This window comes from Protopterus annectens, chromosome 4.part0, assembly GCF_019279795.1.
Source record: "Protopterus annectens isolate FY-2018-M chromosome 4.part0, PAN1.0, whole genome shotgun sequence".
Taxonomy (NCBI): domain Eukaryota; kingdom Metazoa; phylum Chordata; order Ceratodontiformes; family Protopteridae; genus Protopterus; species Protopterus annectens.
In genome coordinates this window covers 220,817,250-220,833,202 of record NC_056733.1, presented here as the reverse complement: position 1 = coordinate 220,833,202, position 15,953 = coordinate 220,817,250, and the positions used below count along the sequence as shown (strand labels likewise).

At 38.6% G+C, this 15,953-nt stretch overlaps 1 protein-coding gene across 1 annotated transcript in view; it reads right to left on the bottom strand.

Moving 5' to 3' along the window:
- Nucleotides 1-1,966: 1,966 nt before the first annotated feature.
- Nucleotides 1,967-15,953, bottom strand: part of NOTUM (notum, palmitoleoyl-protein carboxylesterase) — a 251,352-nt gene continuing 237,365 nt past the window's right edge. Inside the window, exon 12 of the mRNA XM_044068221.1 lies at nt 1,967-2,964. Within this exon, the coding sequence (XP_043924156.1) occupies nt 2,658-2,964 (307 nt within the window). The 3' untranslated portion in view covers nt 1,967-2,657. The remainder of the gene's footprint in view (nt 2,965-15,953) is intronic.

Sequence of the window (15,953 nt, the reverse complement as noted above, 5' to 3'; positions counted from 1 at the left end):
GCCCACAAAAGGACTACACACATGTTTGCAACATAAATTCATAGTTAGCTATGTCTGCAGTCCAGGGACCATTGAGGAACCTACCCAAAATTCTCAGTTGCCTCCAAGGGCTGTCTGGATAAATGACTTGCTCAAGGTGACACACTATGCGAATAAGGGCTGAAAGAATCAAACCCTGTACCATAGGAGCTACAGCTCACAGCCTTAACCCTCTGCACCAACTGCCAGACAACCATCACCATACCATGATGACAATGTGTATACCTTACAGACATAAAGTACGTCTCACGTTTGGGAAACATGGTTAGACTTAAAAAAGGCCCCCTGTGGTCAATAGCCGAGCAATCAACTATGAACATATGAACCTATAATCACCTATGAAGCACATGCATGCACATGGACACAACACACACACACACACAGACACAAATGGGTACTTATACAAATTAGAGAATATTTTGAGGTATAACAGGGGACCAGAATTGTTTAACATCTATGAATGCCCAAAGGCCATCACAGAATAGTTTGAATAACAGTAGTTGATAGCGTATTCCTGGTTACATAATCATATGTAACTCCCATTCAGGTTACCTTTTGCATCTCAATACACACATTTAGGTGCCTTGGAAGTGCTGAAAGTTGCCTGAAAGTATACGTGGAGCATTTGAGATAGAATGTGCATGGATTGTGCACTGGATCTGCTTTCCCCCATGGTTGTTCCCATGCCCTACTTATTGTTTGGCATTACATGCTCTGTCACCCCAGCAATATAGTCTCTGGATAGGACTGACCAGGTATCAGAGGATGAATGAATACTGCAGCCATCTGACTTTCTACCTTACTAATGTTTATGCACTATGTGCTCTAGCTGGATCAGCATTTATGTGCTGTTACATGGCAGAGCTTGAAGTGAAGCTTAGTGAAGACACTTCTGCATTGCTCAGTATTCATGAGATTTATAAATCAATTAATTTGGCATGCATACAGAGCAGTCATGGAATAAATACAATAAAAATAAGGGCTCTGCTTCGGGAAGTACTGTGATTTGCAGTGTAGTTGCAGCATCATAGGTGGCTGGCTGCACTGCAGTTAGAGTTGTTATGTTCATGTTTGTTCACACAGTAGTAGAGCCAAGACATCAGGAATATACTGGGGCATATTTCTGATGCTTCCATGGATTGTACTTGGCTTTGCATAATGCCTTCTCTCAACCATGTTATCCTAACTGCCACATCCCATGTGCTTTATGATTGGGTGCTTGTCCTTAGATTTTGGAGGCTGCTAATTTAAAGTAGTATGCCCATAATATGACTCCCCTTGGGGAAACACTTACTCTGCATATAAGGCAGGCTACATGTATTTGCATGCAAAGTTTATATCTGACCCCTTACACATATACCCTGGAGCAGAGAGACAATCTACATCTTTAGATTTTTTATGAATTTTGTGGGGTTGGGTTGTACAATTTCTACCACATATTAGCCTTACTATTGTATACCATCTTTATGAATATCCATATTCATTAGACAATTTACACATGTACTGCATGCACTGCATCCCTCTGAAATGAATGGGAAATGATAATACAAACTAAAAATACAAAAATAGGATAAATGGCTATTCATTATGAACATTGATTCCTAACCCTACAATACAACCCCAGGTACTCCACATATATCTGCACATATACACAAACATGCACGTGGAGATACACCCCCCCCCCCACAAACACACACACATACCAAATATGTTGCATGTTTTGAATTTATATATATATATATATATATATATATATATATATATATATATATATATATGCTGTTTGGGTATTTTCCCCATCTTGTCAGCTACACACATGCACAGAAAAACACAGTGGACATAGTAATTAATGGATTATGACTATAACTTCTGTATAAACTGTCACTCATCTCAAGTTTTGCTTTCACAAAGGATGACAAACCCACTATGGAATTTTAATACTTAATATAATGTAGAAGTTTTGTTTTGTTACAAGACATGAGATCAAAAAGTAATATTTACACTTTAGATCATTGTACGTAATTATCTCTCTGCCTTCTTCAATACTTATAAACATGATTTACAGAAAATAAATAGGACCAAAGGACCTTGTGAGATTTATATGTTGCACAATATCATTCCTATTATAGCTTTTCTTTGACACATTCTTTAAGTAATAAAAAGTCACTTCATAAAATAGTTATTAAGTACAAGCGTAACAAATTCATTTTATAGTTTGTGCCTCTTTGTACATTATGATACAGTTCTAGGGACAGCCAAGTGATCTCTCCCTTTGATATAATTGGGCAGAGTATCCAGTGCTTTAAACCACGTGAGAGTCTCTCTAACTTCATTTGGGAAGGTTGCAACTATGAGGTCTGTGAAGAAAATGAAGGGCTTTTTCTTGCTTTCCTCTTCCGGAGGAGCTCCCCCTGCAGTCCTGCAGTCTGTAATTTGGACAGTGCCACAGGAAGGTACAAGACAGGTATGAAACAGCTGACTTGTCATTTCTTGTTCCTGGATGTATGTTTACTCAGAATCATGTTAAGTTGGAGGCCCTGTTGAGACCCACTTTTTGGTGCTATTTTTGGGGTCGTACAGAAGACAATCATAGGGCATGTACCTTTCTCCAAAGTTACTTAGCTGCCACTGCTGAGCATGCCCAAAAGTTTGTTGGGCTCCACGCCTTGCTGCTGTGCCATTTTCTGTACATCAAAGCCCATGTGCATAAGGAACTGAATGACATTCATTTCCTGGCCGGTGTACTGATCTCGGATAGTGGGACATGTGGGGTTGCAATGTGGCCATGGACAACTGTCAATCAAATGGACAGGACAGCCTTTTATTGGAGCCCTGCCTGGCTTGTTGTTGTCATGGAGGCTGCGATCCCAGCAGTAAAGTGCACGAGGTAAGGAGGTGCCTTTCACCTGAATCTCCATCCAGTGGCTAGAAAGAAAACACAGTTATCATGATTGAGTGGCACAGAGTAGGTGAAAGCATTTCAAGTATATGTTCTGTTACATCAAAACTAATTTATAAAAAGTTTTTATATTTACACAACTGCATTAAATTGTTCTCCACATAAATGTCAGTTCATTCAGTGTTACTTTTTTAAATAAAAATTCAATAGAACCCATACATATAAGTGATTAAGGGAACCATCAATTAACAGATGTTGTTAAAATGGTGACAAAAGCAACTTTGTGTTTCAACAAAGCCAAAGTGACTTCCCTTTTCCAACCGTTGTATCACTTACCATTAACAATGACTCAGAAGAAAGTGTGTGTGTGTGTGTGTGTGTGTGTGTGTGTGTGTGTGTGTGTGTGTGTGTGTGTGTGTGTGTGTGTGTGTGTGTGTATGTATGTGTGTGTGTGTGTGTGTGTGTGTGTGTGTATGTATGTTAGAGAGATACAGAGAGATTATGCTCTCTGTAAGTTTCTTTATGTGTAGACAAAAGCAAAGTGCATTTAACGGAGCCATATGTGGCTGTCCAATGCATACATACAGATGATACAGACACACACACACACACACACACACACACACACACACACACACACACACACACACACACATATATATATATATATATATATATATATATATATATATATATATATACACATATATATTATTTTTATTTTATTTTATTTGCATTTGTATTTGTTAACCGGGTTGGTCCAGCTGGGTAAGAATTGCCCTTTTTCAGTGGAGACCCGAGGGGAAAAGCACCAAACAGACATACAAATACAATGAATAGAGACAAATTAACAATATTACAGAGGAAAACAATATTATGGGTACAATGGATAAGAAAAACAAACAATGAAAGTTTGAGAATATGAGTAAGGTAGGCCAGAGGCATGCATGCAAAAGATTTATGTAAAGGTGTTCTGAGCAAGATCTCTGAATTAAGTTAAAGTAGGCAAAGAAATGATGATTTAGGTGTGGAGTTAGTAGTGTGGGAGTTTTAGGTGGGAGCATGTGAAGGACATTCCCATTTGGAGGAGAGATGGGAGAGAAGCACTTCATATAATTGAAACCTCATAACATCTAATTGCAAAACAGCGAGACCAAATGATCGAAAACTCATAACATCTAAAACTCATAACATCGAATCTCACAACATTGAAAATGTATATAATTGAGCAGTGTATCATCAAACATGTAAATGTTATAATTTATTCTGTTAATCTGTATATAGTGTTTATTATGCCACTCTGTACGTGTGTTTAGGCCATACAGGTAGTGATTTAGACATTATGTGTACATTCTTTATACTGATTGTGATACAGTGGGGTTAGGAAATTAACTGTTTCCCACTGTAGTGCAATCTTGGAGTTTGGTATATTTAATTTACAGGGGGTGTGGGGGGTGCAGGGGGGCTTCCCCCCCCCCTGCAGAAACGTATTAAAAAGTGTGTGGGATGTTATTTATATTTGCTTTGTAGTTTTTGATGTTGTGAGATTCGATGTTTTAGATGTTTTGAGTTTTCAATCATTTGGTCTTGCTGTTTTGCAATTAAATGTTATAAGCTTTCGATTATATGAAGTGGAACCATATGATCTTGAAAGACAAGAATGCCTGCACTGCAATGGTTGAAAGTAACCTTGCCAACACTTAAATGGTTAGAAAAAGGTGTCGACTACAGAAAAAAATCAAGCCTTCAAAAATATGGGAAAAAGCTTTTTTTGCTGGAGGGCAGGTCCTGTTGCACCCCCTGATATGGGGGAGAGGGGGTGTACCTTCCATACCCCCTCCATTTTTTCATGCCAACTCCAAGATCGCACAACAGCGCTGGAAAGGGAAAGTTCCTAAATCCCACTGTGTGCTGATCTCACACTAATATCTGATCTGTTAATATTCAATATTCAACAAACTGTAAATTGGGCAAATCAGTCACTCATTTTCACAAGTCAGCCAAAGAAACACTTGACAAATTATTGATGCCACACACACACACACACACACACACACACACACACACACACACACACACACACACACACACACACAAACACACACACACAAGCTTTTGCTTAGTCTGTGGCGATACCTCTCAGTTTTACAGATTTTTGCAGAATGTCCAGATTTTTGCCTCATATATTTTGTCTGTTTTTCATAAAATTGTGTTTTTTTCTGGTAAATTAGTGGCAAGAAGTTAGAAAATAATGACAGACATTTGAGTTTCAGACTTCATACCCTTCGAAAAATTCATGCTAATGGAAAACCTGTTATTCTAACAATGTTCTAAGTTTGTAAGAGCAATGTTTAAAAATTGTCCCTATTTTTGAGCCTTTGCCCTTCTTTTATTTATGGCTTTGTCCAGATTTCTTGCTCTAATAGGTTGAGAGGGATGTCTGTGGAATATAATCAAGCCTGCATGAATACGTTATACCATGAATCATCCTGACAGGGCTATCAGCAGCTTGTCCTTGCTGATAAATTTTTTTACCTTCATGAGGAAAGATAGTCACTGCCAAGCAAAGCAATGCCATGAAATGGTTTCACCACTCACATGTGACTTCAACGAGGACCTGTTCCTGCCACAGACCTTAGAATGTTGATGATTTTGACAACAACTGATAAACGCTTGCTGTCTTGTAGTTGGCAGAGAGGGTTAAGGCTGTGAGCTGTAGCTCCTTTGGTACAGGGTTTGATTCCTTTAGTCTTATTTGCCTACTATGTGGCTATGAGCAAGTCACTTAACTAGACATTGCTTCCGGGTTGCCCATGATAATGGATTGTGTGTCCAGTGGGCCTACCTGATTAACATTTGGTATTATTATTACTTCATCTACCGGTACTGATTTAATTTATTTTATTCTTTTGTCATTGCTTACTAAACTAACTAGCAAAATTAGTAGTCATTAACAGTCATAGACATACATCACTTAATACATTCTTACAAGCCTCACACTGACAAACACAAACAGTGGAATTTAAGCAGTTCACACTGATACATACCCACTTAACTCAGTGATGCCTTTCTCTTTCCAGGAGAGAGGGGGAGAAAACTGTTCCTGCAAAGTTGCAACAAAATCTAGTACATACACTAAAGATCATAGAACCATACCTAACTTAAAAAAAAAACTTGTGTGTGTGTGTGTGTGTGTGTGTGTGTGTGTGTGTGTGTGTGTGTGTGTGTGTGTGTGTGTGTGTGTGTGTATCTGTGTCTTTTTGGGAAGGGTTACAAAATTGCAGCAAAGAGTTCTTTATGTTCACCTGAAAACCTAGGGTTAGACATTTTTTTCCATCTAAGTCAGAGATTCTTGTCAGCTTGTACAGAATCAGTAAAAATAAGGCAGTTGTTTAAATATGAAAAAAAACGTGAATGGCCTGCAACCTGCCACGGGCTACTGTGGGAGCCAGGCACCTTGTAAACAGTCTTAGAGATGTTGATAAACCAAAGAGAGAATCAGAAAACTGAAAACATAAACCAGACACAGAAAAAACACAGAAAAAGTGCCTGAATGTTCTTGAGAATTGGAATGGGATGCAAAGGTTTAGAAATAAAGGTCTAGGACAGGTTTCCAGATTAATTCTTTCTTTGGCACCAGAAAGATTCTTGAATAAAAACCTTTCCTTCTTAGTCCTAGGAAAGCAGGTTCTATACCCTCTGATACGGCAGCTAATCAAGAATAGGAGGGGAACAAAAAAAAGAATAGGATGGAACCGGGAAGTTTGACTGGCTGGACAATTGGAAAGCCACTTAAAAAGAGGGAGGGAATACCATTGCCAGTTGTAGCATTTATGAATGACTCTAGGAGCTCAGGTGTCTGAAATTATGAGATTCCACAGGGGAAAGTGAAGACTCTGGCTTGGGAAAGATTTGCAGGACGGCCAGGGAGGGGGAGGGAAAGCACATAAGGGGGCATATACATATAGTTATTCAACTTTTTTAGATTGTTCTTGGTTATAGGAGGTCCCGCATTTCTTCTTTAATACCTCCCTGTCATTTGTTTTTGTTTCTAGTTTGCCTGCACCTTTTTTGGGGAATGCTTATTCTGTTTCTTAAAATGGGAATCCAAACTGGAACAAAAGTTTCTACTATATTTTGGCAAGAAGGGTCGACAAATCTGGGTAACCCCTTGAATTAAACTTTTCCCTTTCCTCCAACTTTGTAAGGACCTCATTGGAAGGAGGACCAAGTGACACATTTTCATATTTCTCAACCTCTTAGTGCAAGAAATCTGGACAAAGTCTAAAATAATGGGAGGGCAAAGACCCAAAAATAGGGACACATTTTAAATACTGCTCTTACAAACTTAGAAAGTTGCCAGAACATGATTTGTGTTAGCATATATTTTCTGAAGGAAATGAAGTCCAAAACTCAAATGCATGTCATTTTTAGTGACTTCAATCCCTTAGCGATTTGACAGAAAACCATACATTTTATGAGGAACAGACCAAAAATATGAGGCAAAAATCTGGACAGTTGAGGGCTATGCACATTTTTATCCAGTGGAGTTTTCAGGATCTCAAGATTGCCAACCTCTGGTAAATTCTGAGGATGTAGCCAGGTAAGTCTTATTAGCACTGACAACTGCTCTAGAAATAGCATCAGCAGTATCACTAGCACATTGTAGAAAATATTTACTTACCTAAGACACAGAGAATATTGAATTAAGGGATGCCTTAGCCTCTGAGGAAGGGAGGGCAGCAATTAACTTTCTCATATTGTGAAAGGAAGCTAGCAGAAACTTAGGTATACTCAAAAAGCTGTGAAGAGAGGAACGGACGCTCAAATTGCTAAAATAATTTATTGTAAAATATATTGTTGGTAAATAAATTATTTTAGCAATTCGAGCGTCCGTTCCTCTCTTCACAGCTTTTTGAGTATGTTTTGGTTGTTTTAATTTCTTAGTTTATGGAGTCAGAAACTTGGGTATCTAAGCCTGACACAGTTCACTGTTATAAAGACTAAAGTGGTACAGGTATAAACTTTCTTCCCAACCTTTGAAAGCTTTCCCCAGATTTTCAGAAGAAATAAGGCAAGCTGATGTAAGGAGTTTGGCAGAAGCTGATTTTGATAGAGAAATTACTGCAGGATATAACCAGGGGTTTGAAAAAAATGAATTTGTGGGTCTATGAAACTTTATATGATTTATCAAATTTTCTTGGAGCAGATGGTTAACTGTCAGGCAAATGCTGGCTGCAAAGAAAGCATCCTCTAAAGAGGGACAGCTGCAGGATGCAGAAAATGCACCTATAATAAACAATATATTTGCTTTAATTCTGGTATTTCCTGTGTTCTGACAGAAACAAGTCCTTCATTCTGACAATAGTATAAGCAAAATGCAACTCTTCAGGAGGAGATTCTAAAAAATTATTTTCCTCAGAGTCAGGTTTCCTATACTGTCAAGTAGAAATTTAAAGAACATAATCTAAGTCTAAATCCTGCCCTCAGACTGGGGATCAGAATCTGAGAGGGAGAGAAAAATATTTTCCTTTTTAATGAGTTACAACAAATGCATTAGAACAAGAACACTACTCCATCTAGCTGCTTAACTGAATAAACTGGAAACTTCAACATGGTGTCTGTATCAGAGAGAGAGAGTCTCCTAAATCAGCTAGCTAAAGTGATTTTAGCTGGACTATTCCTTTATACTCTGTTTCTTCTTAGTCCTGTCACCCTTTGGGTCACAGGTGGGATACCAGACTTCGCTCGAGCTGTCTGAATTACCTATGTTTCCCATTTAATGAAGGAAAGGCTCAGCATGTAAAAATTGTAAGAATTTAAATAAACTTTTGGCAAATCCCAGCCAAGCCTCCTTATCTCCTTTTTCTGGGAGACCCCCCCTAGAAATAGTGGCTTGAAAGATAGTCCCTTCACAAGAATGAAGTTCCTCAGAGTGGCTCAGCAAAAGTGAATCACCTGCTCTGATCCCAAATGGCGGCAAGAGTGGTTCTCCTTTACCCAATAAAAGCAGCTGAACAGCCACAGTGGAGTGGTTTCCTGAGGAATATCATCAGAGAAACCAAGAAAAAGTGATGAGTGATTCGAGGATCAACAGATGGCTACAGCAGAGTCACCCTTCATTGGCTGAAACAAAAGAAAAGCTAAAAATCAAGACCAATGTCCCAGACATAACATTTTTATTCTTGCTGTTCAGGGAGAGAATGATTGAGTTACTTAAGTTGTCTGATAACTGGTTTGTGGAGTGCTGAAGATCTGGTCATACCTCCTGACAGAAGAGTTAAGGTCTAAAGTAAATTTTTTTAGAGACAACTACCAAACACACTAGCTCATTCCCTGACAATACTTTTTTCTCAAAAGTGACATTTTTCCTCACAAAATAATAACTGAGGGACTCCACACAGGGACTTAGGACCATTTGTCTACCAAAAGCATGTCTGACAAGTGGTCAGCAGAGCTTAAGATAGATAGTGAAACAACCTGGCAGAAAAATAAGTTATGAGGTAAACATTTTAATGACAACCCTAAAACTACATGTTCTTGCCCCTAACTACAAGTTTTTACCAAAAAGTAAAACATTTTCTCAGAAAAATGAATTATTTGAAAAGACACTTCCCACAGAAAACCATGACTAAAAATGTCAGATTTAAAGTAAAATTTTTAGTGACAACCACTGAAAACACCAGCACTAGTCTTTTACAAATATTTTTGACAGAAAAGAGAAAGTTCTCTTTGCAAAACAATGATGAAGTGGAAAGTATTCCCCAGTGGGGTACCTGTCTGCCCAGTCTTGGTGAAGTGCTAGCAGACAGTCAATCACACGAAAACCCCAATGGCGAGTGCACTTCATACTTTCACACATCCCTAGACAAACATGCCTGCACAACTGGGTCATGAAGAATTCTAGCCACCAGGGACCACACTTGTGTGATTTGGAGAGGGGAGAGACACACCAGGTTACTCTATATAGTGTGCCTTAAAGGCATTTAAAAAAACTTGGAGTAGGGAACCAGTAGACACCAAGGATAAGCAGCATAACAAATGCACTTACAAGGATTCCAATTCTGTTCTCTACCACCGCCCACAGAGAATATTAGTCCTCTGCACCACCACTAACCACAAGGGATGTACTGTAAAGCAAAAATATGACTTTGAAAAAATACAAAAAGGGGGGCTTTGAACCCTGCACCCTTACCACAGGAAACATCAGCATTAACCTGCTGTGCTAACTGCTAAACTAGTGGACCAAGGATTTTTTTTAACATATAATGAGGATTTTGGGCATTATTAAATGCCACAGCAGTCTGTGAATTATGAGGGAGACAGGAAACAATTAATAGTAGGACAGTTAGGGACATATTTTAGTCATTCTTCTTACTTAAAAAGTCACTAGTATAATAGTTTTTGCACTACAATGCATTTACTAAAATATATGAATTGTGATGCATTGACTTTCATCATCTGTGATTTACCAGGAGAAGGAAAAAGAGACATCAGGTATGGGGTATGTTGTGAGTATTTTTGAATGTGTGCATTGTGTGGGGGAGGAGTGAATGAGGGGTGTGTGTTTGTGCTAACATGATACATCAGCTACATCTGTACTGCAGGAAAGTGCTGATCAGCACTCATGGTCATTAACAGTATTTCAGAGACATGCAAATTATTAGCGGATTGTGAGGTCTTCATCATTGCAACTAATGTCTCTTTGAATACACTAGTACCGCATCATGGAAACAGGTTCATAGGTGTTTACTAGGCTAATGACTACAAGAACCTTTTTAAGTCTAGCCATGCATCCCAAATCTCTGACAAGTTCTGATACCCTTGATAAGTGTAAGCATAGACCTGGTAGTTGAACCATTTACAGGTTACCTGTTTGCATTAGAGACATAGGTGCCAAACCAGGGATGAATTTCTGTTTTCACATCCAGTTGTCCAAGTTGCACTTGAATTGGGTTAGGGAGGAACTCTGCTTCACATGGATGGGGAGCCTGTTCCATAGATGGGGTAGTCTCTGGGATACATACCTATCTCTCCAGCAGGTCCTATTTATATCACAGGCAAGGTTTAAGTGTTTAGAATGGGTAATCCTGGTACCGCTTGTTTTGTGGATATGCAGGAGGTCCATCAGAGTGTGGTCTGACAATGCCCTGTATGCCAGGCATAGATATCCCCTCAAAAGCCTGTAGGAGACAGAATACAGGGATAGGGCCTTGGGGTGGTCTGCCTAGGACATATTATTTACGTCCTGTATTCTTTTAGTGAGGAACCTCTGTGGACGTTCCAGTTTTTGGATATGCCTGGTTAGGAACATACCAAAGGGGGCATTGTACTCAATGACAGGTCTGATGAATGCTGAATACAGTGGAGCAATGACTTCCTTGGACTTAGATGCCATACTTTTGTTTCTAAGTTGTGCAACATAAAATTATTTCTTCCCCACTGTAGACATGTGAAGATCAAAGGCTATATTACTATCTATGTGTATCCCTAAGTCCCTGACTACTGGGTCAACTCTAAGGGTTGTGTTGTCAATATAATCATTACCAGGGATGGATGATGTGAGGGGAGAGAGATGTGTGTCAGAAAAATATACTAACACATACATCTCTCTCAGAAAAAAATGTACAGATGTAGTGATGTCATTCTGTATTACAGTCTCTTCTCTTTTTATGTCAGTATGCAGTGGTGTACTGCCATGTCCCTCCTTGTAGACAGATAAACAGCATAGATGAGCCTTCCAGCCTCTGCCTAGAAACATTCTGTACTTGGGGGCCTACACACACCAGTAACCCTAGAATGGTAAATAAAAAAATCCTCCATACCATCCCAGTAACCCTAATTTTTCCCGCTTCTTAGGTTTATCCTCAAAGTCAGGTCTCTGGAGGCATTGGTTGGTACCATTGGCTGATACCCTGCCCCTTTGGCATAGGTCTGACACCTTTGGTACTTGGTATGCCACCTGCAAAGCAATATGCTGGATGTCAAACAGGTAGGTTGGGTGCAGAAATCAGAGGTGAGCTCTTGGATTGGTTTAGGGGGGCTCAGTCACAGATGGACCCAAAGTCTCAGGTTAGCAGACAGTTCCAGATGCACATTCTACGTAATAAAAGTGCATGGGATGTGTGCCCGAATGTTGTCAGCCAACATTTGTGCTGTGTCTGGGGAAAGTTATCTGCATCATGGTGATTCTGTGATATTTGATATACTTCAACCCCCCCCCCCCCATTGATGTCCATTAATGGACTGCCTGCGTCGTGGCACAGAAAGAAATCTCTCCTGCAATGAAAGACCTCCTACAGACCTAAGTGGGAAATAAAGCAGGCATGAACGTGTCACTGGTAGACATGGAATCCTATGGGAAATAAAATCAATGAGAGAAATTAGATTGTTGAACACATGATCTTGGTGGCTCTGTACTCTATGCACATGAAAAGTACACTGATTCATACCACTCAGCTGTACAGATTTTCACAAAATGTCCAGATTTTTGCCTCAAATATTTTGTCTGTTTTGCATAAAATGTTGGTCTTCTGTTAAATTAGTGGCAAATCATTAAAGATTGAAGGTACAAAATAATGACAGGCATTTGAGTTTCAGACTTCATACTATTCAGACAATTCATGCTAATGTAAAACCTGTTATTTTATCAACTTTCTAAGGGTGTAAGAGCAATATTTAAAAATTGTCCCTATTTTTGGGCCTTTGTCCCACTTTTATTTATAGCTTTGTACAGATTTCTTGCTCTAAGAGGTTAAGAGGTATGCACAGACTTCAACATTCCCCTGTTCATAAAGGGGTCACTCAGGATTCCATACTTGATAACTAACTTTTCTTAATTTCATAAATGATTTGGTAAGTAATGTAAGGTACTTGTACTCTTTATGCAAATTATATTTTATTTTTTTATAAGAATCCGTTTGTGCATATCAATAAAAGTTGGAGAGCTGAACAATGAATCCAGTAAATGTTACTGACTTAACTGAAATAAATATACCCTTTTAGTGAGAAAAGCAAGTTAACATTTATTTAATTTTTTCCATTCTGAATTTAAAAACTAAACAGAAATGCACTTGATTAATTTCCTGCACTATTGTATTGTGTATCTTAGATGTGTATTGTTTTGTGCAGGTTTCTTCCTAGGCATGCTGTGAAAATATGCTTCATCGCAGCATAATTCTTCTAGTAAACAAAGAGTACTATTAGAAATATAAAGCACTAATAGAAAATATAATGCAGAGTACATGTGTAAGGTCACTACAGCTACCATATGAAATAACAAATCCTTCTGCAGTTATGTCACAAATTAGAGTGTCCAATGATACACTAAGCTCATCTCTAATGACATCACGTTCCAATCCCAAGAATATAGGCAATACATTAGAAGACACATTTAGCGTTAACACTGCCCTGCCTACCCATATTGTTGCAACAAATTTCCCAGAAAAAATTATTTTTCCTAAAATCACTTTGGAACAAGTCTTAAAATCCCTATCAAAGGCTAAAATAATAGTTCTAGGACCTTTTTACTGAAGCTCTTAATGCAAGCATTAGGCTTCTTTCTGAATCCTTAGGAATAATTTCAGCTCTTTTCATACTCCCTACAATAGATCCATCTTACAGAGTATGTTTCCTTTGTTTGTGAAAAGCTGTAATGACAAATATTTTGCCTATACCCAAAAAAATCTCATACTGACATGGAGACTCTACTTTTAAATTACATATTTATACTCCAGAATACCACTCCTGCTACTCTTGGACAAATCCATAACCCCACAACTCCAGGTCCTTTCTGAAATCAATCTTTCTAAAATTATGGCTTTCTTGTCTTTGCCACACCTTTTCTGGATGAACTGTCTCTCACACATTAACACACTAGCACAAAAATCTATCTGGTGTACATTGCATTTGTCTGTAGTTTAACAATATGTTAACATTTTTTTCTCACTACTGCACCTGATGCGAACTGTCACAAACTGCAAATGTATTGCTGTTGTGATATATTGTCTGTTCAATGTACTGTCTAAACTGTTTTGAGCTTTTCTCCCCAGGACTTTTCTATTGCCTAGTCTGACATTCCTGGTAAACAAATGCCCACATAAAAGCTGTGATTATTATTTTTCCTAGGAAGTATTTTAGTTTTCACTCTCAGACTTTCTTAACCTTCAACATTTTCTTACTAGGTGCATTTCTAATGTTTGACTGTGGTTGAATGAAATATGTTTTGCCCCCAGAATGCATTGTACCTTATTCTACTCTTTTTCTCTCTCTCTCTCATACACACACACACACACACACACACACACACACACACACACACACACACACACACACACACACACACACCACTCCTAGCACTCAGGTTTATTGATATAATTGTGAACAAGCGACAGTAGTAACTAAGATGCTTTCACATACAGAGTGCTCTCACCTCCCTCAGCATACACACGCATATATGCACACACATATATGTATATTTTTGAATTAGTATGACTGTGGTTAAGAGAAAGGAATTCTGGCCACAGTAATATATTTCCTCTGATTTCTTTCTCCAAGTCACATACTCTGCCATTCACAGTCCAGATTAACCATCAATTAATGTTGATCAAGTCACATTAGGACAGTTACTTTCCCACATAAAATAGCACCCCCCATCAAAAAATTACAATCTTGTGGTTTGGTACACATCAGTTATTTGACTGTGATACATAGAATAGCCCCCCCCCCCCTTGCCAATTTATAAATCTGTGACTGGGTACACATCAGTTGTTTGACTGTGAACAACTAAAATAAATGTTACTCAGAGTAATTTTTTAATTATGTTTTACCTACACACAAATAAACTACCCAGTGACTGCTAAGCTGTGATCAAATGATGCAAGATCAGTTGCTTCCACACACTGACTGTCCCATCCCTGATTAGCCACTTTCTGAAAGAGGATATCTCTAATGGTTAATCATGCAAATGAAAGTCTGCCCACACTAATGTATTTCAACCTGTCAACCTGTTGTACATGTAACTAATGCATGTATACACACACACACACACACACACACACACACACACACACACACACACACACACACATATGTACACACACACACACGCACATGGACACACATTCACATACACACACACACGCACACAGTCTTTTAAAAGTTAACTAGTTATAGTAAGTCATCTGGGTTCGCATACAGGCTATTCCTGTTCCAGTGAAGTGCCACATTTTATAAGGGTGACCACAGTTGTTTGACTATGATAAATCAAAGGGAATTCTGCCCATAGAATATCCATCTTGTTTCACAAAGAAAGGAGCCCACATGTGCACCCATGTGAGATTGCACTTGCATGTGCCCACACACACACACACACACACACACACACACACACACACACACACACACACACACACACACACAAACTCAGCACTCCTTTATGTGCATTTAATTTTGATCATTTAACCCGCACTCTTCTTCACTCTCCCTAATTAAGTATGCACACTTAATTACAGCACAGTGTGCCTCATCCTGCCTCACATGGTAAAAAAAATTGTGTATGTGTAGATTATTATAATCTGTCTGCTATACTGAATATACTGTCAGTGTTACTTCTGACTCATGTTGTTACTCTTGTATATTGTTATATGCTGTTAGTAACTTTCTAAACAAATTCTTTATTATGTACATTTTTTTGGAGCTTTTCTCCCCGGGCCTCCACTGAAAATGGGCTCTCACCAGCCCAGTGGACATTCCTGGTTAGCACAAGCAAATAAAACAAAAATAAAATAAATCACTTGCCATTACTTTTTCTGTTTGTTTTCACATTCAGACATACCCAAAAATTGTGAACAACTGAAATAAAATTCTGCCTACAGTAATGTATTCAGTTTGTTTCACATATGAACAGCCTGTCCCCATGATCATTTAATTGTAATCAGGTGTTGATCAGTGGATGGTATATGTTGCTTACACACAGTCCACCACCAACCTCTTAATAATCCCACATTTTAAGATC